Raw genomic sequence first — 23858 nt, 5'->3', positions numbered from 1 at the left:
CGGCTCGAATCACGGATTGCTAAACCGCTCGGCAATTTCCACCTGTCCGTGTTTCGGGCGGGAGTTATTTCCCTGCTTCGCGGAGGGATTGGCACGCAGGTATTTGGGAATCCATCTTGACCAATCGCCCTGGCCAATCTCGCCCACGGAGGAGCGTTATAATTTCCAGGGCTGGGGGATCGGCCAGTTGAAAAGACAAGGGGATTAACCCCCCCTTGGTAAGGGGAGCGCCGACCCTCGGATCCGCAACAATTGGTTGATCCGCAATCAACTCAACTCAACCTCTAAAATAATGCAAAAAGATGTCCATAAAATACATTTGGTTTTATATGACTTTGTGAGATTATAGAAACGAATAGTAGTGGAGGAGACATATACATGTCAGACACAAGCCAGGACTTTTATGTGGAATCGCCATCGCCATCACCATCACCATGACAATGCTTTGTGTGGTATCACCATTGCTATTACCATGACATCGCTTTTGTGTGGTATCAAATGACATCGCCATCATTGAATAGGAGAGATTCTATACCAGATATTCACGCCAGGGGGAGGTCACAGTACAGTTTGTTGGCCTGAGATTTTCCAGGCAATGTCACTTGCTATGGAGAAAGGACTTGGTGTGGAGAGAGGAAGGAAAATGGGTGGCAGTGGTGACAGACAATTCAGCTTTCATGACAGAGGAGAAAGGTGATACAGTTGCAAGCATAAAGGAAGGCATGTCCCATGTGCTAGATATACAAAGACATGTTGAAAATTAATGTGTCCTATTCTTTTTCTCCAAAACAGGTAAAGATATTCGAATAAAATAAAGCGCTGTCTGCACATTAGTTCTTCCTGCCACTGGGTGCGAAGTTTCATGATTCTGACACAATTTGTCTCAGTACTACGTTAGTCAAGATGACAGAGGGGCAGCATGACGTTGTCAGTGCTGTGAAGGGTGAATGGCTGGTGATGAGATAACAGGGGGTGACAGTTGGGATGACAGACTGGAGATGACATGACTGGAAATGTGAGTTTGGGGTGACTGAATGGAGATAAGATGACTGGAGATGACGTGCCTGGAGATGTGAGTTTGGGTGACTGACTGGAGATGATAGTTTTGGTACCTGACTGGAGATAAGATGACTGGAGATGTAAGTTGGGGGTGACTGAATGAAGATAAGATGACTGGAGATGATAGTTTTGGTGACTGACTGGAGATAGGATGACTGGAGATAAGATGACTGGAGATAATAGTTGGGATGACTGACTGGAGAATAGATGCAGATGATAGCTCGGGTGACTGATTGGAGATAAGAAGATGGGAAATGTGAGTCAGGATGACTGCCTGGAGATAAGATGACTCGAGGTGAGATGATTAGAGATGATAGTTGGGGGTGACTGACTGGAGATAAGAAGACTGGAGTTGGGATGACTGGGTGGAGATAAGATGACGGGAGATGAGAGTTGGGGTGACTGGCAGGAGATGAGATGACTGGAGATGAAATGACTTGATATGACTGTCGATGAGAGTTGAGTACACCATTACGATTCTGAGTGTAAAAGACGGTCAATGGAATACCGGCACACAGGATCACCAGCCCAACTTGGCTCCGTCAGATTTTCATCTCTTCCCCAGACTTAAGGAATACTGTCGTGGAGAACTTTTTTTTTCCGACAATGATATCAAGGCTTACAGTAAAGCATTGGTTAAGTCAGAAGGACTCATGGTTTTATCGTGACGGCATCACTAAAGTCATCAACATCGTCTTGCGGCCGTGGCCGAGACAGACAAACTAAATGAACGTTGGTAGAAATGTGCGGACCGTGGTGGTGATTATATTAAGACATAAATAATGCACCATGATAGAGTAAAGTCCGATGTTAGTATCTGTCTTTCTTTGATTGGAATCACTTTGGCTGTTTTGGAGAAAAAGAATAAGAGGTTAAAAACTCGGTCGGGCCAGTAACTTGTTTTGACGTCCAGCCAAACTGTCTGGTTTTCCGAAAAATAATTTTTCACCCCCTGCACAATGACCACAAATATAAATTGTTTAATAAACAGTTATTTTACGCATGCTCGCAGCGATAAAGGCACAATTATTGGAAACCATCCAAGAAGCTAGGAATTGAAGAAATGAAAACAAGAACAAGAAAAGCATGATTAGAAAAAGAAGATGTTGCTATGCTCGCAGAAACGAAGGAATTGGATCTGATGCTGAAGAGAAGTAAGAAAAATCGTTTTTGGGAAATCTCACAAAACAACCGCTATAGATGTTTAAAACATCACCTGAGAAACGTAACTGCCCATCAACGAAGGTGTGTAACTAACTACCTGCTGCATGTTCAGATGTCTCCAATTCTCACCGCGTTCACATCCTCAAAGCATCCCTACAACCACCGCAAGATGTGCGGCCCGCTCGTGCTCGGCTCTCGACGGTGTCGAATGGCCGAATCCGACAGACGTGCAGTCATTCCCAAAAAGTGCCCAATGAGTCACTCAGTCTTGACATACGGCCAGGGGAGAGGCACGCAAACCGGTCACGCTTGACCGGCGCTAAACTCCACCGGCAGTCGGTGATCAAATGCGGGCACTGGGCGTTCATTGTTCACTTAATTTGCTTGAAAAACACTGGATCTGGATTCTGGGAAAACAGCAAACATACGATACAGGAACAATGGTATTCTTTACCACCTCGCATCTCCGAGCCTGAGCTTCTGATCTGTGTGCAATTGGACATCCTTTCCTGAACATAATCCGACGAGTCGCTAAATCAAGGTTAACGAATTTTTTTAACGAAAGAAAATGATCACCCGAATCTTTTCTCCTTTTGTTACGATTTCCACAAATAAGTCGTCGGTGTTTACCCAAAACCTTTGAGTGTGGGTGCATTTTGAACACACAAGCAGAAAAGCAACTGCCCCATGCGGTCACTGCCAGAAAATGGAGACAGTTTGTCATCGGATAGAAATAATTGCAATTTTTCCATCTTCCACTATTAAAACTCAACCTGCTCGTGATTCTTCTTCTCCTCTTCACATTCTTGCATTTTCCCTTTTGATTTTTAACCAGCATCGGGCATCAAAGTGAAACTCGCAGGGGAATGCGAGCGAGAAAGTTGTTGAAAGGGAGCGAGCAGGCCAAAGGGCAAACAGCCAGGGGACAGGTGATACTGTCTCGAGGGTGAGGTAGATATCCAGGGTGGCAAGGTAACTACCAAGGAGATAACCATGCAGAAGCTTTCTCAAATGTAGGTTTGTTAAAGTGACAGACCCCAAGTTTATCCCTTCAAACATTACCACTATCTTACAGTGTTTGTACTTGGCATACAATGCATCTCTTCATCCCCGCTAGGTAAACTGTGTAGCTGCCATAACCACATTTCCAATACTTAGTAATACTCCTCATTATTATTATTATTATTTTCATACAATGAGGCATCTTTAACTGTTACCTTCCCTTAGGAACAAAACGATACTGCAAAGGGTGAAGGCCTTTTGGATTAAAAGGGTGAATTGCTGTTTCAGCAAATAGCTCTGGCAGGATAGCCTAGAGGTATGCAGGCCTCTGAGCTGCTCAGCCTAAGTCTGAATCCTAACCCGGCTCTAAACTTCCATCCTGGTTATTTTGTAGTCAGAGCAAGTCATTGATGTGTGTGCCGTTCCTCGGATGGACGTTAAACTGGGCATCCCGTCTCGTCTGCCCGCATTAGTTGGTCGACGTTATGGATCCCACAGCATCCTACGCAAAGAGTACGCGAGCTATCACCGGCACCCTGAATACATTCTAAAATACCTACTTTAACCTATCGGGGGAACTGAATCACAAAACAGCTGCACTCCCAGCAAATGATGCCAAGCGCAGCCACATGCAACATATGTAAGAAGAAGAAGCTCACGAAGCTCTGACGCCAGCTCCAAAACCCCTATCTTATGTTTACCGGTAATTGTTCATCACATATTAATGTCCATGTTCTACATCTGATAATCTGTATAAAATCCTCCAAGAGACATTTATAAATATGTCGTGTACCAATATGACGAAAGTGGCAAAGGAGGAGTTCCAGAGGGTCTGAATGAAAGAAAGAGGTGTGTGGATAATGTTGAATGATGCTGCAACATGTACAGAATGGTGAAGCAATCTTTTAAAGTCGTACACATAGTTCTGTTTAAAACAGCAAGAATAATCATAATTATAATGTCCTTTCAACCCTCACAATTGTGGACATTGTCCGTGTTTCAAAAACAATTGTCTGTTTCAAAAAAAAATTATGGACGAAAATTGTTGGACAGACTTTACAAAAATGACACCCACACTGATATGGAAAGAATAGTACAGACGCCAACAAGTGTCCATAATGCATGAGTTTGTGTATTTTTCAAAAGATTGCTGAAAACGGCTTCCACAAAGGAATGCTTCCACATTCATATATCTATCCCGCCCCCTTCCCACTCCTCACTAATCCACTTTCCCTTATATTCCAAAATAAACTTATTGCTTTGTAGTTCACCCAAGGAATCGTGCAGGAACCGTGAATGCAGGAGGCGGCCATTAGGCCCATCAAAAGCCTGTGCAATCTTGACAACATTCACATAACGCGCTCTCTCCACTGCTCATATACAGTAGGTACCAATCCAATTATCATTTTAATCCATCCTCTCTCTCTCTCTCTCTGCTGCCACCACCTTCCAGAGAGACCATTTCATAAGTGAACCACTCACTGAGTGAAACATCCCTACAGCCACTCTACAACCATCACTGTCCATTCTTCAGGACAAAAAGACTTTTTGCACTTATTCCTTCGATACCTTTAAATATCTGAAACATCTCAATCAGATCTCCTCATGATTGTCTCCTTTATAATTGATAAAGCCCGTCTCCTTTAGCCACACAATCTAGTAGTCCGACGCCATACCTTATCTATGGCAGGTATGTCCTTCCTCAGAGGTAGTGACCAAAACTGAACACAATATTCGAGATGAGGCCTCACTAAATTCCTATACAGTGTTAACACTACCTCTTTTGATTTATAAATGTATCCCATTACTAATACAACCTAAAACCCTGTTTGCTTTACCGATATCTGCCTGGGATTGTCCTGTCTGCTTCGCCCCCGCAGATCCATCTCCCGTGTGACGCACACCACGACTGCCCCTTGCATCATGTGATCTCTATTTTCATTATTCTAACCCATCCCCAGCACCTTACACTTGTTCAAGTTAAATTTCATCTGCCAATCTTTTCCCCAATAGCCTGGTGTTGGCTTAGCGGTTAGGGTGCTGGCTTGGGATCCTAGGATCCTGGGTTCGAATCCCGGTCGATCGCTGAATTAACGCCAGGGGGGTGGACTCAGCCTGTCATCCTTCCGAGGTCGGCAAATTGAGTACCAGCTTGCTGAGATGAATGATCATGGTGTGTACCCCGATTTTGAATAGGTACACCGTATCCCTGCGCATCGTAAGAGTGTGACCAAGGGTTGGCGTCAGGAAGGGCATCCGGCCATAAAAACATTGCCTCAAACAGGGAACCATGATTGTCATGGGGCTAACCCCCGCTCTAGTGGGGGAAAATGGCCTTAAAACGATCATTCATTCATTCATTCATTCATTCAATCTTTTCCCCAATCTATTAAAGTATCTAGACTTCCGTGAATCCCATCACTACCCCTCTGCTATCTACCTTACCTAAAAGCGTTGTTTCACCTGCAAATTTGGAAATCTACTCTTAACCGCACTATTCCAATCTTTGATGTAAATTATGAATAATAATGGTCCCAGAACTGACCCCTGAGGTACCCTACTACTTACATCCTCCCAGGTAGATATCCCCTCACGCAGCCACTCTTTGCTTCCTATCAATAATCCAGGTAGCTACCTGACCAGCCACTCCACAAGCCCTTGCCTTAGCAAACAACCTCCTATGTAGTACCTTATCATATACCTTTTTTAAAAGTCTAGATGAAATACATCAACTTCACTTCCTCCATCTACCCAGTCAGAAACTGCCTCATAGAATTCCAATAGATTTGTTAAACTTGACCTCCCTTTAATAAAACCACACTGATTACCTTTAATGACATTGACTTTTAATTTATTGAAATGATTCCCCATCTTATCCCAAATTAACATCTCCAACACCTTCTCCACAACTGAAGTTAAACGAACAGGTCTATATAGTTCCCCAATTCTTCTCTGGGACCTTTATTAAATAACGCGGTGACATTTGCTACTCTCCAATCCCCCGATACCTGTCTGGACTCCGACAAGATGTTCAATATATCGGTTGACATCACGGTTATCTTCTCCACTACTTCCTCTTGAAGGTATATTATCCGGACCCGGAGCTTTATTTGCTCTTTGTTTTCTGAGGAGCTTCTTCGCATTCTCCACTCTAACTTGGATCTTCTCTAAAAGCCCTTCTTCACCTCTGAGATAGATTGTAGAACTAAAAAGTGTATTCCAAAAGACATGACTGTTATTATATAACTGCTGCCAAGTTGCAAAGTCAAGTAGCAAAGTCAAGTAGCAACAAACTCATAAAGACAAGAACAGGCCATTTGGCTTATCTTACCAATGCCAGAGATGGCCTCAACCTCGCTTGCATACAGCGCAACATTTAGAGATCACCTAAAACAGGGACTTTGAGAACAGTGCACAATGGACTACCTTTGAAAACATACCAAGAGATCTTAAATAAGCACAATATTACTTGATGTACAAGGTGGCCTGAAAGTTGCTTTACCCTTCCCTGCTAAATGTCCGCCCCATCCCCGACATCCCTTCCCCTCTGTGGTATGTGGCAACACTGACTCAGGAGAATGATGGAGCACATACAACGATTGATTAATTATTAGAAGTACTGCACAATAACACCTGTATAGTAAAATAGTTTAAGAACGAATGCTTTCATGAGGAGAGGTAAAGCGACTTTCAGGTCACGCTGTACAAAGGACATCCGGTTTTAAATGCCGACGGGAAGGGCAACTTGCTCTGAGAGGCAAAGTAATTCTTGTGAAATACATTTGACCAAATCAGTGATTGAATCAACAGTCAGAAAGTTCAAATGTGAGCACACCGCCAACTTCACAATCCTGCTGCTCCAAGGCCGACCTTTTCCGAGTATTCTTATTCGGATCCATCAACAGCCTGGTGTTGGCTTAGCGGCTAGGGTGCCGGCTTGGGATCCTGGGTTTGAATCCCGGTCAATCGCTGAATTAACGCCAGGGGGGTTCACTCAGCCTGTCATCCTTCCGAGGTCGGCAAATTGAGTACCAGTTCACTGGTAATTCCCTGTGTGTCGCAAGAGGTGACTAAACAGTGCTCCTGCACTATGAGGCCAGTGCTCCTGCCTCACACCTAGCTCGGCTTCACGCTGTTGAAACCAAAGCTTTCAGAATTATTGGAATCTCCCGCGATGAAGCTATCTCTGAGGACCTTTCACTCACTCACCGCAGGCAGGTAGGTGGTCTTTCTGTCTTCTTCCGACTCCTCTCCGGCCTTGCACCCCCAGCTCTCTCTGTGCTCTGTCCCCCAAATATTCCTACAGGTCGCACAAGATCTGCCAGCAACCCTCTTATGGTTAAACTGCCAAAATCTAGGCTCTCTGCTCACCTTCACTCTTTCATTCCTCTTTTCTCCCACCTCTGGAACAAACTCCCCCAGTCCCTTCAATCCCACTCCTCCCTCCAGGTCTTTAAAACAGCTGTTCACCACCATCTCTTATCTTCCCCCATCCAAAACCTTGATCTTTTCTACCCCCGCTAATTCACCCCAGATCCACCTTGTTTGAAATTCCAACTTCTTTCCTGGAAGTCCTGGCAGTGTCCATATGTTTTATACCTCTCCCACCCCCCCCTTCCCATGCCCCTCCTTTCCCATGCCCCCCCCCCCCAAAGCCCTCTCCCTCTCACAGATCTCTCGATGTCTCCATGTCTCTCGGTCCCTGCTCTCAAATGTTGTGTTTGTGTCTTTCCCCCTCTCTCCCCATCTTGTCTACCGCTCCCGATGTTATATGTTTTATGTGTCGGTTTGTCTTTCTGTGTGATTAATGTTAGCTCTTTCACGAGCCTCGATCTTGTATTTAAAAAATAAAAAACAATAAAAAACAAACAAAAACAAACAGGGTTGGCGGCAGGAAGAGCACCCGGCCATAAAACATTGCTACAAAAAGGGGACCACGGTGCCCGAAAAAGGCCAACCCCCGCTCTGCGGGGAAAATGGCCTCTAAAGGTGGTCTCTCTCAACAGCATACGCATGCAGGTTGATAAAAAAAAAAAGATTATTGCAAATGCATGATGTTGAGTTGAAGGAGGGAGTTAATTAAAAAAAATTCTGAGAGGTATCAGAGAAGGCGCTCCATAATAAAAGAAAACTAAAGAGAGCGGAGAAAAATATGGAAGAAATTTCCACACGACTATCACACTAGCATTGAACCATTAAACGTATGTATGCACCAACAGGTTTAATAAACAAGTGATGCAAGAATTGGTAAAATATTAAATAAAATATTAGAAAGTGAGTTGTTCAACAACCTTTAATTTTTTCATAAAGTTTCCCACCCAAAGTTTTCCAAAGTTTTCAAGTCTAGCAATTGGTCAAAAGGCTTAAACAAAATGCTTGTGTGGTATTCGAGGGATTTTGTGATTGTATACCAAAGGTACGGATGGGATCATTATGCAACCACATGATCGTCTTTAGCGTCACATCATTGAGTTTCCACCGTTATCAGCAAAGCCAAAGTGCATTGTACGTAATATTATATTTTTCAACATGTGATGCATTTCTTGAGACTGAACGTAGTTGTTGTGTACTTGAGAAATAAACTACTATTATATTAAAGTAATATTGCACAAATTATATTTTATCCTGGAAACACCTTCAATAAAAAGCATTCCATAAAACAACTCGAGAGCTCATAGAGCACGTTACCGCACATAGTGTTCACATATATATATATAATTCAATTTAAATAGAATAAAGATTGTAAAAGTTGTATAAATTATTATTATTATTATTTTTTTGTATACAAGATCGAGGCTCGTGTAAGACCTAACATTGATCACAAAAAGACAAACTGACACATAAAACATAAGATAAAGGGAGCGGGAGACAAGATGGAGAGCAGGGACATCGGGAGATCTGTAGGAGGGAGAGGACTTGGGGGGAGGAGGCATGGGAAGGACACTGCTGTCCCTGCTGCTGGAAACACATGGAAAAAAAACAACACATGGACACTGCTGGGACTTGCAGGAAAGAAGTCGGTATTTCAAAAAAGTAGATCTGTCTTGTCAAAAAAGTGATTTTTTATTTCAAAAATTCATTCCGGAATTCCATTTTGTCGGCGTTGATGCTGGATCGATCACACATTAATCAATTGCTCAATCCCGGTTTTCGCTTCGTGTGCGAGGGGTAATATAGCTTACATTTTGGGGTACGTTTCAAAAAAGGAGGCGAATGGAAGAAAAAGCTACGTCACAAGTCACAACACATGGTGCTTTTACAAACAACTAAACTGTAGCACACTTCCCCGTACCCGTAGACCTAAACTATATGATGAGGTATTGACATACAGGTATACTTGGATGTTCTTGGTTTTCACGTACCAGGTATACAGTAGTTTATATGCAAGAGCTCCTGGTCCTCGAACTGTCTTTTCCAGCGCAATATGTAGTATGTCGAATTTCCATTCGGACTGGCAGGTGGGTTCCATTGAACTATTAAATGGTTTGAAGAGATGGAAATTGTAACAACATCCTGTGGGGGTGTTGGGGCTGAGACAAAAAAGTAAAGAGATAGCAACAAGTGAATTGTTTCCCCTTGGTAATACCTTAATCTTCATGAAAGCATAACGATATGATGTATACGTAGGATACCAAGCGGCAATTGCCGGTATATAATGAGGTATCTAATACCACATAGCATCAGGCTGAAAGGCCAATCAGTCAGGCGTTAAAATTACAAGTGCTCTGGCTTGGGTGCATCAACCAATGGGTGAACAGCATCTATTAGTAAGTTTTAAGTCTTATGATTACGATATTATGATTCTATATGCTGCCCTGTCTCCTGGCAACCATTAAAAATGGATTAAAATACCGCGATGCTGTTTAAAATACTTGTAGTCCGTGTAGTATACTAGGTTTACACTTTGGGGATGTGGTGCAACTCTTGTTCCGATCAGTGAGGCTGCTTCATGGTGCAGTAAATAAAAATGATATCTTCGTAAAATAATGCGGAGTGCCGTGTCTTCCTTCAGGCTTGGACTCAGGGGTTAAAACTGTGACTATTTCCAGGATCAAGATGCACTTTGGGAATCAAGCAAGATCGAAGAAAACTAACTGTTCATTTTCGATAAAGTAAAGTGAGCTAACCTTTTGGAATGGTTTACATTATTTTTATTTGTAAGCATTTTTAATGAAAATGGAATCATGTGCATTCGTGATGGTAAAATGTTGAAAATTTTCCTCATGAATCACGAAGCACCGGGAACCTATCCCCCTTTTTCCCATTGAAACATTACCCCGACATTTGTGGATTCGACATTCGCGGCATTTTCCAGGTACTTTTAAAAGGTATTTTAAAGGTATTTTCCATGTATTTTCAAGGGATCCGACAGTACTTTCAAAAATATTGAAGTAACCCAAAAAATAAAAACCACAAATGATCTTTTCTTCCTGAAAGTTAACAATGGTACCTCTGAAATTGTAGTTTGCTTTCCTATTTGGTAAATCTTACCACTCAATGATAGTGGTATGAGGAAAAGAAAAGTCTTCTTCGTTTTTTTCTTCTTTTTGTTATACAAGATCGAGGCTCGTGTAAGAGCTCAACTCACATCGTGGAGCAACCTCGACCTAAATCACAAGCAAATCCCTCCCCTATGCGAGCATCACGGATCAGATCACCCGAGCATGCATCTGAAGCTTTCGCCATCTCATTACCGTCTAATCTCTAATGCATTGAAACAACATGAGATGACCACGTGGATATCACAGTGAATAACACACGAAAATTGTTGAAAGAATAAGGTAAGCATAAAGTGAGGAAATGAGGACAAGCAAATGGTTGAAGAAAATAAATAAAAGTGCTCACCACTCTGATTGGTCCGAACGTAGACGATACGGCTTTTTGCTCCGTGGTTTCCTCGTCCTTCATCTGAGGTCATTAACACAAAGGCCCTAACAAAGATGGCATACTGCGTCCAGGGCCTGAGGTGTGTGATAAGGGTTCCGGGATAGTTGCTAGGTTGTACCACGGCACCAGGAGTACTGGGCTTGCTCAGTACGGGTGTTTCGACATCCACAGACATCCAGCCATTGGAGTCGCAGGCATCTTGTCCTTCAAACTCATCCACATTTGGATAGAGGCTGTCGGTAGCAAAGGATGGATTAGAAGAAAGAAATAAAATGTGGGAGCTCTAAACAGGAGCTTGAAAGTACAATATGAAATCATGAAATGTTAGTTGGTCATATCAAAGTGATAATTTCAACAAGAAAGAAAATAAATTAGATGTGAATACATACCAGCTTTAGAACCCGACTGTTTGCATATCACAAAACCTGCAGTCACCATGATTCTGCCTGAGATCAAATAATCCAGCTTGCCCAATGTAAGATTAAGGCGACCATGTTGTTTTGTTTCAAGGGAAGTTGAGGCTCATGGATGAGACCAGAAATGCTGGGGAATCCCCATTTGTCATGTGCATTGGACTGATGACAAAGCTGGTTGTATCGTCTCAACCCACCAAATCGACACATTGCCTAATGGCACTATTAGCAAATTGTTTCTAACCTGGTGTTGGCTTAGGCTGGTGTTGGCTTAGCGCTTAGGGTGCCGGCTTGGGATCCTCGGATCTTGGGTTCGAATCCCGATCGATCGCTGAATTAACGCCAGGGGGGTTGACTCAGCCTGTCATCCTTCCGAGGTCGGCAAATTGAGTACCAGCTTGCTGGGATGAATGATCACGGTGTGTACCCCGGTTTAGAATAGGTACACCGTATCCCTGTGCATCGTAAGAGGCGACCAAGGGTTGGTGTCAGGAAGGGCATCCGGCCATAAAAACATTGCCTCAAACAGGGAACCATGATTGTCATGGGGCCCGCAAGGCTAACCCCCGCTCTAGCGAGGAAAATGGCCTTAAAACGATCATTCATTCATTCATTCATGCATTCACCCTCCCAAATTGTCCATTGTGGATGTTTAGCTTTTTGCTCCATTTCTGGTTCTTTTCTAGTTTTCCTTTCGACTTTTGTGATTGAGAGATTGCGCCTGTATCCAGCTTAATTGATCGCGCCCTGTGTCCTCTTCCTCCCCCATCCCATTACATTCGTTCTTCCCCATGTCCTTTCTTCCTCTCGGTCCCCTACTTTGTCTCTCTCACCTGCCCCTCACCCCCTATTTCTCTGTTATTTTAAATCCATTACATCCTGATCTGTTCTGTATTGTAGATCCTCCATGAGCCTAGACTCTGTATCTGTGTACAAAAAACCATTCATGTAATCAACTTTTGTTCGCCATTGCCTATGGCTCAAGGTGAAGCTTGTACATTTAATAGATTTTGGACAAGGATATGAGGAGACATTACCACTTTTGTATGAATTACAAGGCCATAAGGAGCCAACTGACCCATAATAGAGGCACCTCCCACAATATCATCCCCACCTGCCATGCCCCTCCACCCTCTCCCCTAGGCTGCTCCCAAGGGGAGTGGGTGTTTCTAGTACCTAGAATTAAAACCACAGGAAATGTCGTCAAAATTTAATTTCAACATAACCGTTCTGACAAATGGCCACACTCGAAAGTTTGGATTTTGAAAATAGCACATCACAGCAGTGGAGGACCAAACAATGCAAAGTGTCATTAATAGGAATAACTTGAACAAAAAATTGCAGTCAATAGTTTTTCACGAAATGGCAGTTAAACATCGGTATAAACACACGATGCAGTCGGAATGACCAAATAAAAAAACTGGAACGGCACTCGGTAGAGCGCATACCTCCGATAGGCTAAAAAGTTTACGTTTTGAATCCCACGGATATGGATCTGGATACAAAATCGAATCAGCTTGTTCTTGTTGCCTAACCAACTCATCCAACGCATCCTATTTTTGTCACAAGTCATCCACAACTTTTTGAAATATCATGCTATATACTGTTTTTGGCACTATCACTCAATGATGAAGAATCACTTGCAAAATTAAAAATATTATTTGATCCGGATCTGGATGCGAATCTTCACCAAAATGGAATCGATTTGTCCTTGTTACACACCCAACCAGCCAACCAAATTTGGTCCCAATCCGTCCACAACGTTTTGAGATATCCTGCTATATAACGGTTTTAGCCCTATTTCTTAATGGTGAAGAATCATTTTAAAATTATCGGATCCAGATCCGAATCTTCTCCAAAATCTATTCATTTCTTCCTTATCACATATCTAGCCTGCCCACCAAATTTTGTCCAAATCCATCGACAACCTTTTGAGATATCCTGCTATATAACAGTTTTAGCCCTATTTCTCAATGGTGAAGAATCATTTAAAAATTATCGGATCCAGATCCGAATCTTCTCCAAAATCTAGTCATTTCTTCCTTATCACATACCTAGCCTGCCCACCAAATTTGGTCCAAATCCGTCCACAACTTTTTGAGATATCCTGTCCACAAACACACAGACAGACAGACAGATAGACAAACAGGGACGAAAACAAAACCTCCATCCAACCTCGGTGGCGGAGGTCATGATTTGGCACTTTGGCGGGCTGTGAAAGAAAACAATTTATACATCGTTCATATTGCACAAATGGTAATTATTAAATAGTTGTGTGAAGACAAGACATTGTACTGTGATGTTATCCCTCACGCTTCCTTGTAGAAAACCACAAAGCCGAGGAGATCACGGTAGTCGGGAGGCCGGTAGGGCTGCCATCGCAAAATAATCTTGTCTTTTGACGTTACGATTTCGGTGAAGTTCAAAATAGTGCTCTCACCTGCCAAATATAACGGGTCGAGGCCATGATTGCAATCAATCCATAAATAGCAACAAGATGATCAATTTGAGATACAGCACTACCAGAAACAATGGAAGCATTGATGACGCACAATTGTCAAGAAATCTAACTTGTTATGAGAAAAAGTCAAGAACGAAACGTGAAGTGGCAGATCAAACAAAAATAGCATAAATCTATCGTGAATAACAAGTGAATAATATAATACAATCAGACCCCGACATTCGCAGGGAAATGTTAATGGAAAATTCCGTGAATGTCGAATGAGTTAATGTGGGGGTATTGTTTCAATGAAAAGGGGGGGATAGGTTCCCGACAGTTCCTGATTCACGGAAAATCCCGCGAATAAAAAGGAAAATCCTGCGAATGTCGAGGAAAATCCTGTGAATGCCAAGGAATATCCTGCGAATGTCAAGGAATATCCTGCGAATGTCGAGGAAAATCCCACGAATGTCAAGGAATATCCTGCGAATGTCGAGGAAAATCCCATGAATGTCAAGGAAAATCCTGCAAATGTCGAGGAAAATCCTGTGAATGTCGAGGAAAATCCTGTGAATGTCGAGGAAAATCCTGCGAATGTCAAGGAAAATCCCGCGAATGTCAAGGAAAATCCCACGAATGTCAAGGAAAATCCTGCGAATGTGGAGGAAAATCCCACGAATGTCAAAGAAAATCCTGCGAATGTGGAGGAAAATCCCACGAATGTCAAGGAAAATCCTGCGAATGTCGAGGAAAATCCTGCGAGTGTTGAGGAAAATCCCGCAAAAGTCGGGGTAAATCCTGCGAATGTCGAGGGATATTCTGCGAATGTTGAGGAAAATCCCGTGAATGTCAAGGAAAATCTGCGAATGTCGAAGACCCACCGCAAATGTCGGAGCATTGTTTCAACGGGGAAAAGGGGGATAGGTTCCCTGCAGTTCCCGATACATGAAAAAAGCCGCGAATGGTGACACCGCAAAAGTCAGGGCATTGTTTCATTGGGGAAAATTCATCGAAAAAAAAGTTCAAAATGTTTTCGACCACAAATGCACATGTTTACAGTTTTATAACAAAATGCTTACAAAAAATAAAAATACACCAGATACCATTTCCAATTTATTGCTTAACCTACCATACCGTAAAACTAAAAAAGCAACAACAACAGCATGTACGAACCATTTCAAATATTATTTCACAAACACACACAACTTTTTAAACGATGCTGATGATGATGCTGATGATGATGATGATGATGATGATGAAGAAGAAGAAGAAGAATTAAAATCCAGTGACCCCCTCGAAGTCTGAAGATGACTGAGGTGAGGGTGCTGATGAGTCGTGCACCAAAAGGAATGTAGGTGAGGGCGCTGAAGCTGATGCAAGTGAGATAGCTGATGAGTTATGCGAGCCGGGCACTGATGGGAGGCAGAAGACGCAGGACAGGCAGAAGAGGGTGCTGATGCTCTTAAGGTGGAGGGACCACCTTAAGAAATGTGTGATGGAGAGCTGCCTGGCAGATTGCTGCAGGTTTTGATGTAGGTCTTTGTATGGGGGCATCACGCCATTCAAACCCTCTTAAACCTGAGGTAACGCTCCATGAACAGGTCGGCTCCTTGCACCCTGTTGGCAATTGCCTGCATGTCCTGCAACACCTCACCCAGGAACTGGAGCGTGAGGTTGGACTTCGGCACCTATTCCTCCTCATCACTGCCCGTCTCTTTCTCCTCCTCAGAAACCTTGGTAATGGAGTCATGGCTCGTGGAGGCACATGCCTGGGCGCTTTACAATTTTGAGACCAATTTGTTATAAATGTTCGTTTTTCATTAATCATCCACTTTCTGAACTCCCCCCTCACACCTCCCCTCCTAACCTCCCCATCATCCCTCCCTTTCAATTCTCCCCCCTCACCCTCCCTCCTAAACACCCCCATCACCCCTCCCTTCCAAATCTTCCCCCTCTTCTGCAAATCTCCCCCCTCACCCCTCCCCTTCAAAACTCCTCCCCCCCCCCCACACCTCCCCTTCAAAACTCCCCCCTCCCTTTCAATTCTCTGCCTTCACCTCCTCAACTCTCCCCTCGCCCCTCCCCTCCAAATCTCCCCCCTTTCCCCTCCCCTTCAAAACTCCCTCCGCCAACACCTCCCCTTCAAATCTCACCCCTAACATCTTTCTCCAATTCTCCCCCTTCCCTCCTAATCTAACTCTTCTGCAATCTCTGACACACTATCAACAGCTCTCCCTACCCCCCCCCCCCCCCTCATCCTTCATCTGATCCTACCCCTCCCCTCCCCTGTCCTGCACCCGATGCTCCCCCTCCCTCTTCCTTAATGGTATGGACCTCAAACATCCGGGGCCTTCGCTCAAACCTGATTGATCTCTCCATACAGGTTGCTTTTGACAATCCAGACGTAATCTGCTTAACAGAAACTTTCCTGCTTCATGATGTCTCTGATTCCTTAATATCTCTTCCTGGTTACTCCCCCCTCCAGTATGATAGACCTGAGCCTCGTGTCCTGGAGGTGGGGTTGCTATCTTTATCAAAAACTCTCTTCCTCACTCTCCTTGCACTGTCCTCTCTCCACCCCACCCACAGGAGTACCTCTGGCTACGGCTTCCTCTCCACTCCCACCTTTTGTTCATATGTGTTTTGTACCGTCCTCTAAACAGTGATGACTCCATTTACATCTCGCTGTCTGACAACATGGACCAACTTCTATCAACTCATCCCAACTCTCTCTTCCTCACATGTGGCGACTTCAACTGTCAACGTGCCAGCTGGCTGGGTGTGGGTTCCTCTCTCACCAGCCATAGCACCTAAGCAAAGGACTTCTGCGACTCATTGGGACTGACACAATCAGTCAATTTCCCAACCTGGATCTCAGTCAACTGAGCATCTTCTCTTCCAGACTTGGGTATGACTAACTTCCCTGCAAATGTCTGCTGCTCTTCTTCTGCTCCAATCGGTTCTTCTGATCATGTGCTTGTTAAAGTGGACATCTCTCTGGCCATTCTCAGAGAGCCTCCTCAGCGCCGACGAGTCTGGCATTTCACTCAGGCCGACTGGAATGGTCCCTTCCTCCTGTCCATGGTACACTTGGCATACCTGAGGTCCTTCCTTGGAACACCTGAGCTCCTAATCACATACAAGGCTTTCATCCGCAGCTCAATGGAATACTGTTCTCCCCTCTGGGCCAGTGTTCTTGCCTCACACCCAGCTCGGATTCACGCTGTTGAAACCAAAGCTTTCAGAATCATTGGAATCTCCCGCAATGAAGCTGATTCTGAGGGCCTTTCACTCACTCACCGCAGGCAGGTTGGTGGTCTTTCTGTGTTCTACCGACTCCTCTCCGGCCTAGCTCCCCCAGCTCTGCCTGTGCTCTGTCCCCCAAATACTCCTACAGGTCGCACAAAAACTGCGAGCAACCCTTTTCTGGTGAAATTGCCAAAATCAAGATACTCTGCTCACCTTCACTCTTTCATTCCTCTTTACCCCCGCCTCTGGAACAAACTCCCTCACTCTCTTCAATCCCACTCCTCCCTCCAGGTCCTTAAAACAGCTGTTCACCACCATCTCTTGTCTTCCCCCATCCAAAACCTTGATCTTTTCTACCCCCGTTAATTCACCCCAGATCCACTTTTTTCAAATACCAACTTCTTTCCTGGAAGTCCTAGCATTGTCAATGTGTTTTATACCTCTCCCACCCCCGACCCTCCTGCCCTTCCCATGCCTCCTCCCACGAAGCCCTCTCCCTCCCACAGATCTCCTGATGTCCCTGTTCTCTGCTTGTGTGCTTCCCTCTCTCTCTCTCCATATTGTCTCCCGCTCCCTTTATTGTATGTTTTGTGCGTCCGTTTTTTTTTTTTTGTGATTAATGCTGGCTCCTACTCGAGCGTCGATCTTGTATCCCAAAAAAAAAAAAATACATTCTTTATACGCCATAAACTGACAATGACGCTGTACATTTGCGTGAAAAATCTTGTGAATCAAAAGGCGTAAAATCGCCAATTTTCACCCGATTGACATGAAATTTAAAGAATTTGCATATTGGGTCACCAAATTGGTTCACCAAGCAAAAGCAAGAAGCTGACTATTTTTTTAGATCAAAAGATCAAAGGTCAAGGCTGCATAAAATCGTCAATTTTTTTTTTTTTTAAACTGTTTTCGTTATTTTGAGCATGCGAAGAAAAAGACGTTTAAATACAAACGGATGCGGACGGCCTTTGCATTTTCAGATGCTTTCTAGTTCTATTGTAGTTTTTAACCTTTAGTCCTAAGAGATATCACTAATTAAATGCACGATATTTAAAGTTGATAATATCTGGGATGAAACTGTGTAAAGTATCAAAACTGAAATGACAGAATGTTTGTACAGAAAACTAAAGGCAAGAATGGTTCATGCTTCCATGTGTTCAACATGACTTCAAATCGGCTCTTACCTCATTAGCCACGTGACCCAGGCTTCTTTGACAAGTTTTGAAATAAAAAGAGAAAATATAATCGACATGCAGGGAAAAATGATTCCCATAATGTCAGATCATATTCACTGGACACTGAGGTGTGACAGCAGGTGATGTTTCTTTCATAGTTCATTTAAAATGTTTCCTGAATTACACTTTCTTAGTATCCCATGTTATCCCAGTGTGTACCCTGGATTAGAATAGGTACACCGTATCCCTGCGTGTCGTAAGAGACGACTAAGAGGGTTGGCGTCAGGAAGGGCATCCGGCCACAAAAACATTGCCTCAAAAAGAGAACCATGACAATTACAACTACATATGGGCAGGGTACAGCCCGAAGTGGAGATCGGTTTCTGAGGTTTGGGACATGGAATGTAGGGACAATGACAGGGAGATCAGGAGAAGTGGTGGAAGTATTGGTCAGAAGAAGAGTGGACATATGTTGTGTGCAGGAGACGAGATGGAAGGGAGGTGGTGTGAGAATGGTGAAGGGTAGGCAGGGACAGAAATACAAGTTTGTGTGGCAAGGGTGCCTGGGGGGCGTGAATGGTGTTGGTGTCCTGTTTTCTGAGGAGTTTGTAGACAGTGTGGTGAGTGTGACTAGAGTGAGTGATAGGTTGATGATGGTGAAAATGATGATTGGAAAGCGCTTGGTGAACGTCATCTCGGGATATGCTCCGCAGGTTGGTTGGAGCGATGAAGAGAAGGAAAAGTTCCGGTGTGCGATAGAGAAGCTGATGGAAAACGTGAAAGATGAGGACGTTGTTGTGGTAGGAGGAGACCTAAATGGACATGTGGGAAGGAGTATGGATGGTTTTGAGGGAGTTCATGGGGGTTACGGATATGGTGTGAGAAATGAAGAAAGTGAAAGGATTTTGGAGTTTGCTGATGGAGCTGATTTGTTGATTTGTAATACTCAGTTCCAGAAAGAGGATAATAAGCTTGTTACATACACGTCAGGTGGGTCGACGACAACCGTTGACTACCTTATGGTGCATAGGCGAGATAGGGGGCACCTCCGGGACACAAAGGTGATCCCGGGGGAGGAGGCTGTTTCACAGCACCACTTGGTTGTCTGCGACGTAAGGGTGAAAGGTGCGAGGAGAGCTCGGTGGGTGAAGTACCAACCGAGAATGAAGGTGTGGAGGTTGAAAGAGGTGACAGTGAGGAAAGCATTAAAAGAGAGGCTGAGTATGGGAGAGGATGATGTGGTTGAGCTTGAAAGTGGTTGGATGTCAGTGAAAGATAGTCTGTTGGGGGCCGTTGGTGGGGTGTGCGGATGGACGGGAGGACCACTGAGGCACTCGGAAACATGGTGGTGGGATGATGAAGATGGAAAGAGGATTGACGAGAAGAGAAAGAAGTTCAAGGAGTGGCAGAAGGCGAAGGGTACGGGGGCAGAAACAGCAGAGAATGAAAGTTATAAGGCAGCCAAGAAGGCTGCAAAGAAAGAGGTAGCAAAGGCGCAGGAGGCATTTCGGAAAATGTTCGGAGAACGCTTGGATTCGGAAGAGGGTCAGAGAGCGGTATTCAGGATTGCAAAGCAGATAGCGAAAGAGAGGTGTGATGTGATGGGGGTGAGCTGCTTGAAGGATGAAGTGGGACAAATCGTTGTCGACCCAGATGGAATTAAAGGAAGATGGAAAAGATATATGGAAATGCTGTTGAATACAGAGAATGAATGGGATGGCAACATAGAGAGTAACCCAGTTTTAGGACCGGCGGAGAAGATAACTGAGAAGGAAGTTGAGGAAGCGATAAAAGCATCGTACCCAGCTGCTCCTGGACTCTGTGTCCTTTTCTCCTGACAAGGTAGAAAAGTTTCTGTCAACCCTCGACTCTGATTCTGCAACTGGTCCTGACGGCATCAGCCCACGGGTCCTAAAATCATGTTCTTCCGCTCTTTCACTCCCTCTTTCTGTTCTCTTCACCCTCTCTTTTGCTCAAGGTCATCTGCCATCTGCTTGGAAATCAGCCAACATCACCGCTTTGCACAAAAAAGGTGCAAAAACAGATCCCAGCAACTACAGACCAATCAGCCTTCTCCCAATTATCAGCAAAGTCATGGAATCCATCATTGCTTCAGATATGAAATCTTTCCTCTTCTCCAATGGCTTGATCTCTGATCATCAATTTGGTTTCAGACCTGGTCACTCTACTCTGGACATGCTGCTTCTGCTTTCTCAACAATGGATGGAGGTCCTCAACGCCAAACAGGAAATTAGAGCTGTCTCCCTTGACATTTCACGTGCCTTCGATACGGTCTGGCACCCTGCTCTGCTCACCAAACTCTCCTCCTTTGGTATCCATGGAAATCTCCACGCATGGCTGGCGGACTTCCTCTCTGGTCGTAGTCAACGTGTGGCCCTGAATGGGTTTCTCTCATCTCCTCTTCCTGTTCAGGCTGGAGTTCCCCAAGGTCGTGTTCTGGGCCCTGTGCTTTTTCTGGTCTTCATCAATGATCTCTCTGACTCTCTTGAAAATCCTCTCTATCTCTTTGCTGACGACTCTACTCTCTGTCGCTCCATTCCTCATCCCTCAGATCGGCAGTCTGCAGCCTCCTCACTCTCTGCAGACCTGGACAAAATCACAGACTGGGCAAACAAATGGAACATGTCTTTCAATCCTGATAAATCTCACACTCTTACGATGTCTCTCCGAAAAGACCGACTGGAAAACCCTCCCATCCACTTTCTGAATAATCCTCTCCAAGAAGTTCTGTCACTCAAGCTTTTGGGTCTCACTATCTGCCATGATCTTTCCTGGGAAAACCACATTTCAAATCTGGCCTCCAAAGCCAGTCGCCGACTGGGCATCCTCCGTCGTGCGAAGTCCTTCCTTGGCACACCTGAGCTCCTCACCACATACAAGGCTTTCATCCGCAGCTCTATGGAATACTGCTCTCCCCTCTGGTCTGGTGCTCCTGCCTCACACCTAGCCCGTCTTCACGCTGTTGAAACCAAAGCGTTCAGAATCATTGGAATCTCCCGCGATGAAGCTAACTCCAAGGGCCTTTCACTCACTCACCGCAGGCAGGTTGGTGGTCTTTCCGTCTTCTACCGACTCCTCTCTGGCCTTGCCCCCCCAGCCCTCTCTGGGCTCTGTCCCCCAAATATTCCTACAGGTCGCACAAGATCTGCCTGCAACCCTCTTATGGTTAAACTGCCAAAATCAAGACTTTCTGCTCACCTTCACTCCTTCATTCCTCTTTTCTCCCGCCTCTGGAACAAACTCCCTCACTCTCTTCAATCCCACTCCACCCTCCAGGTCTTTAAAACAGCTGTTCACCACCATCTCTTATCCTCCCCCATCCAAAACCTTGATCTTTTCTACCCCCGCTAATTTCGGTCCCCTTGTGTTTTATACCTCTCCCCCCCCCCCCCCCTCCCCTTCTCACGCCTCCTGCCCCCAAGCCCTCTCCCTCCCACACTTCTCCCTGCTCTCAAATGTTGTGGTTGTGTGCTTCCCCTTCTCTCCCGATCTTGTCTTCCACTCCCTCTTTTTGTATATTTTGTTTGTCTGGTTGATTTGTTTGTGAAATAAATGTTAGCTCTTTCACGAGCCTCGATTCAGTATACAAAAAAAAAAAAAAAAAAAAAAAAAGCAATGAAGAGTAGAAAAGCGGGAGGGCCGACGGGAGTTGTGCGAGATATGTTGAAGGAAGCGGGAAGTTGGGCTATGAAGACAATGACAGAGATCTGTAATCTGGCGGTGAAAGAAGGCCGCATTCCAGTGGATTGGGAACTGCGTACCCTCGTCCCTCTATACAAGGGGAAAGGTGACCCTCTAGAGTGTGGCTCGTACCGAGCGATAAAGTTATTGGAGCATGGAATGAAGGTATTGGAAAGGGTGTTGGAGAGGAGGATAAGGAAGAAAGTGAAGATCGACGAAATGCAGTTTGGATTTATGCCAGGAAGAGGAACGACAGACGCACTTTTTATTGTGAAGCAGTTGCAGGAGAAGTACATGGAGAAGAGGAAGAAGTTGTTTCTTGGGTTTGTTGATCTGGAGAAAGCATTCGATCGGGTTCCACGCAAAGTATTGACATGGGCAATGAGGAAGTTAGGAGTGGAGGAATGGTTGATCAGAGTCGTGATGGCAATGTACAAAAGAGCGCGCACAACTGTAAGGACAAAGGACGGGAACAGTGGTGAGTTTGAGGTGAAGGTGGGAGTGCATCAGGGGTCGGTACTAAGTCCACTACTATTTGTAGCTGTGATGGAGGTGCTGGCTCAGAACGTAAAGGAGGGTTTACCGTGGGAGTTGTTGTGTGCAGATGATCTGGTGTTGATTGCGGAAAGTATGGATGGACTGAAGGAAAAGATGAACAAGTGGAAGGAATGTTTGGCGACAAAAGGTCTGAAGGTGAATATTGGAAAGACGAAGGTGATGGCAAGTGGTAAAGCATGTGGTGAGGTGCAAAGAACTGGGAAGTGGCCCTGTGCTGTGTGCAGGAAAGGTGTCGGAGTGAACTCCATTCAATGTACAATGTGCGCTGAGTGGGTTCATCAAAAATGTAGTGGTCTGAGAGGGTTATTAACCAGTGTGGCAGCTAAATTCAAATGTAAGGTGTGCACAGAGGGAGCTGCAGATGGAGGAAATGTTGAGTTGGATCTTGGAGACGGCGTGAAGCTGGAAGGTGTGAAAACATTTTGCTACCTCGGAGACATGCTGAATGGAGAAGGTGGACCAGACTCGGCAACGGTTGCTGGAGTGGGATGTGCATGGAAGAAGTTTCGGGAACTGAGTGGCGTGTTGATGAGGAGAGTGTCGCTGAAGCTGAAGGGAAATAGTGTGGTATGAGGTGTCATGAAAAACAGCTCCCGTGCGATTTGCGTGCTAAAATTGATTTTTTTGCTTAGTTGGATTGATTTTATGTCAATTTATTCGAAAATAATGGGGTTCAAATTTTCCGACCCCTGGACCCCCTTTTAAGGGGTGTTTTGTTTCCAGTGACCCCCGGGACTGACCATGCGACTTTCTCCCCTAACAACTGAGAGATTTTATCGATCTCGGGGTCGTTAGAGAGGTTTTCGATGACGCTAAATCCATTTATGATACTTTCGAAGCGACCGGAAGTGGCGATCCCCGACTTCCGGTTAGGTTCCATGCCAAGGTCAAGGTCATTTCGAAGGTAGCGATAAAACCTGGTCATATAGTACCACTCTCTGAGGGTTTTCATGCACGAGAAGACGGCTGAAGCAGTTGTTTTGCGATCAGACTGGCCAGTCACAAATAAATCTACGTTTTAAAGCCATTCTTACTCAAATTTAGAAAATATTTACCGAAATAGCAAAAGTCTTACAAATGATATAAATACAGCACTATGTGTGTTTAGCTTGTTTAATGTCACAAAATGTTTTTGTTTACACAAGTATGTAATAATGTAACACAATTCCTCTAAATTCTCAAGATAACACATCCGAAAATCATGCAAGA

The 23858-nt window shown here is 44.5% G+C and overlaps 1 protein-coding gene across 2 annotated transcripts in view; it reads right to left on the bottom strand.

Moving 5' to 3' along the window:
- Positions 1-23858, bottom strand: part of LOC137436401 (insulin-like growth factor 1 receptor) — a 295186-nt gene that overhangs the window by 100074 nt on the left and 171254 nt on the right. For both annotated transcript variants that reach the window (XM_068130150.2, XM_068130151.2), the window contains exons 8-10: positions 13839-13965; positions 11071-11345; positions 9588-9755 (exon numbers count right to left, since the gene is read on the bottom strand). In XM_068130150.2, coding sequence (XP_067986251.2) covers positions 9588-9755; positions 11071-11345; positions 13839-13965 — 570 coding nt within the window. The remainder of the gene's footprint in view (positions 1-9587; positions 9756-11070; positions 11346-13838; positions 13966-23858) is intronic.

Source organism: Myxine glutinosa, chromosome 11 (genome assembly GCF_964187855.1).
Source record: "Myxine glutinosa chromosome 11, kmMyxGlut1.1, whole genome shotgun sequence".
NCBI classification, from domain to species: Eukaryota; Metazoa; Chordata; class Myxini; order Myxiniformes; family Myxinidae; genus Myxine; species Myxine glutinosa.
This window is presented reverse-complemented; position numbering and strand designations above follow the sequence as displayed.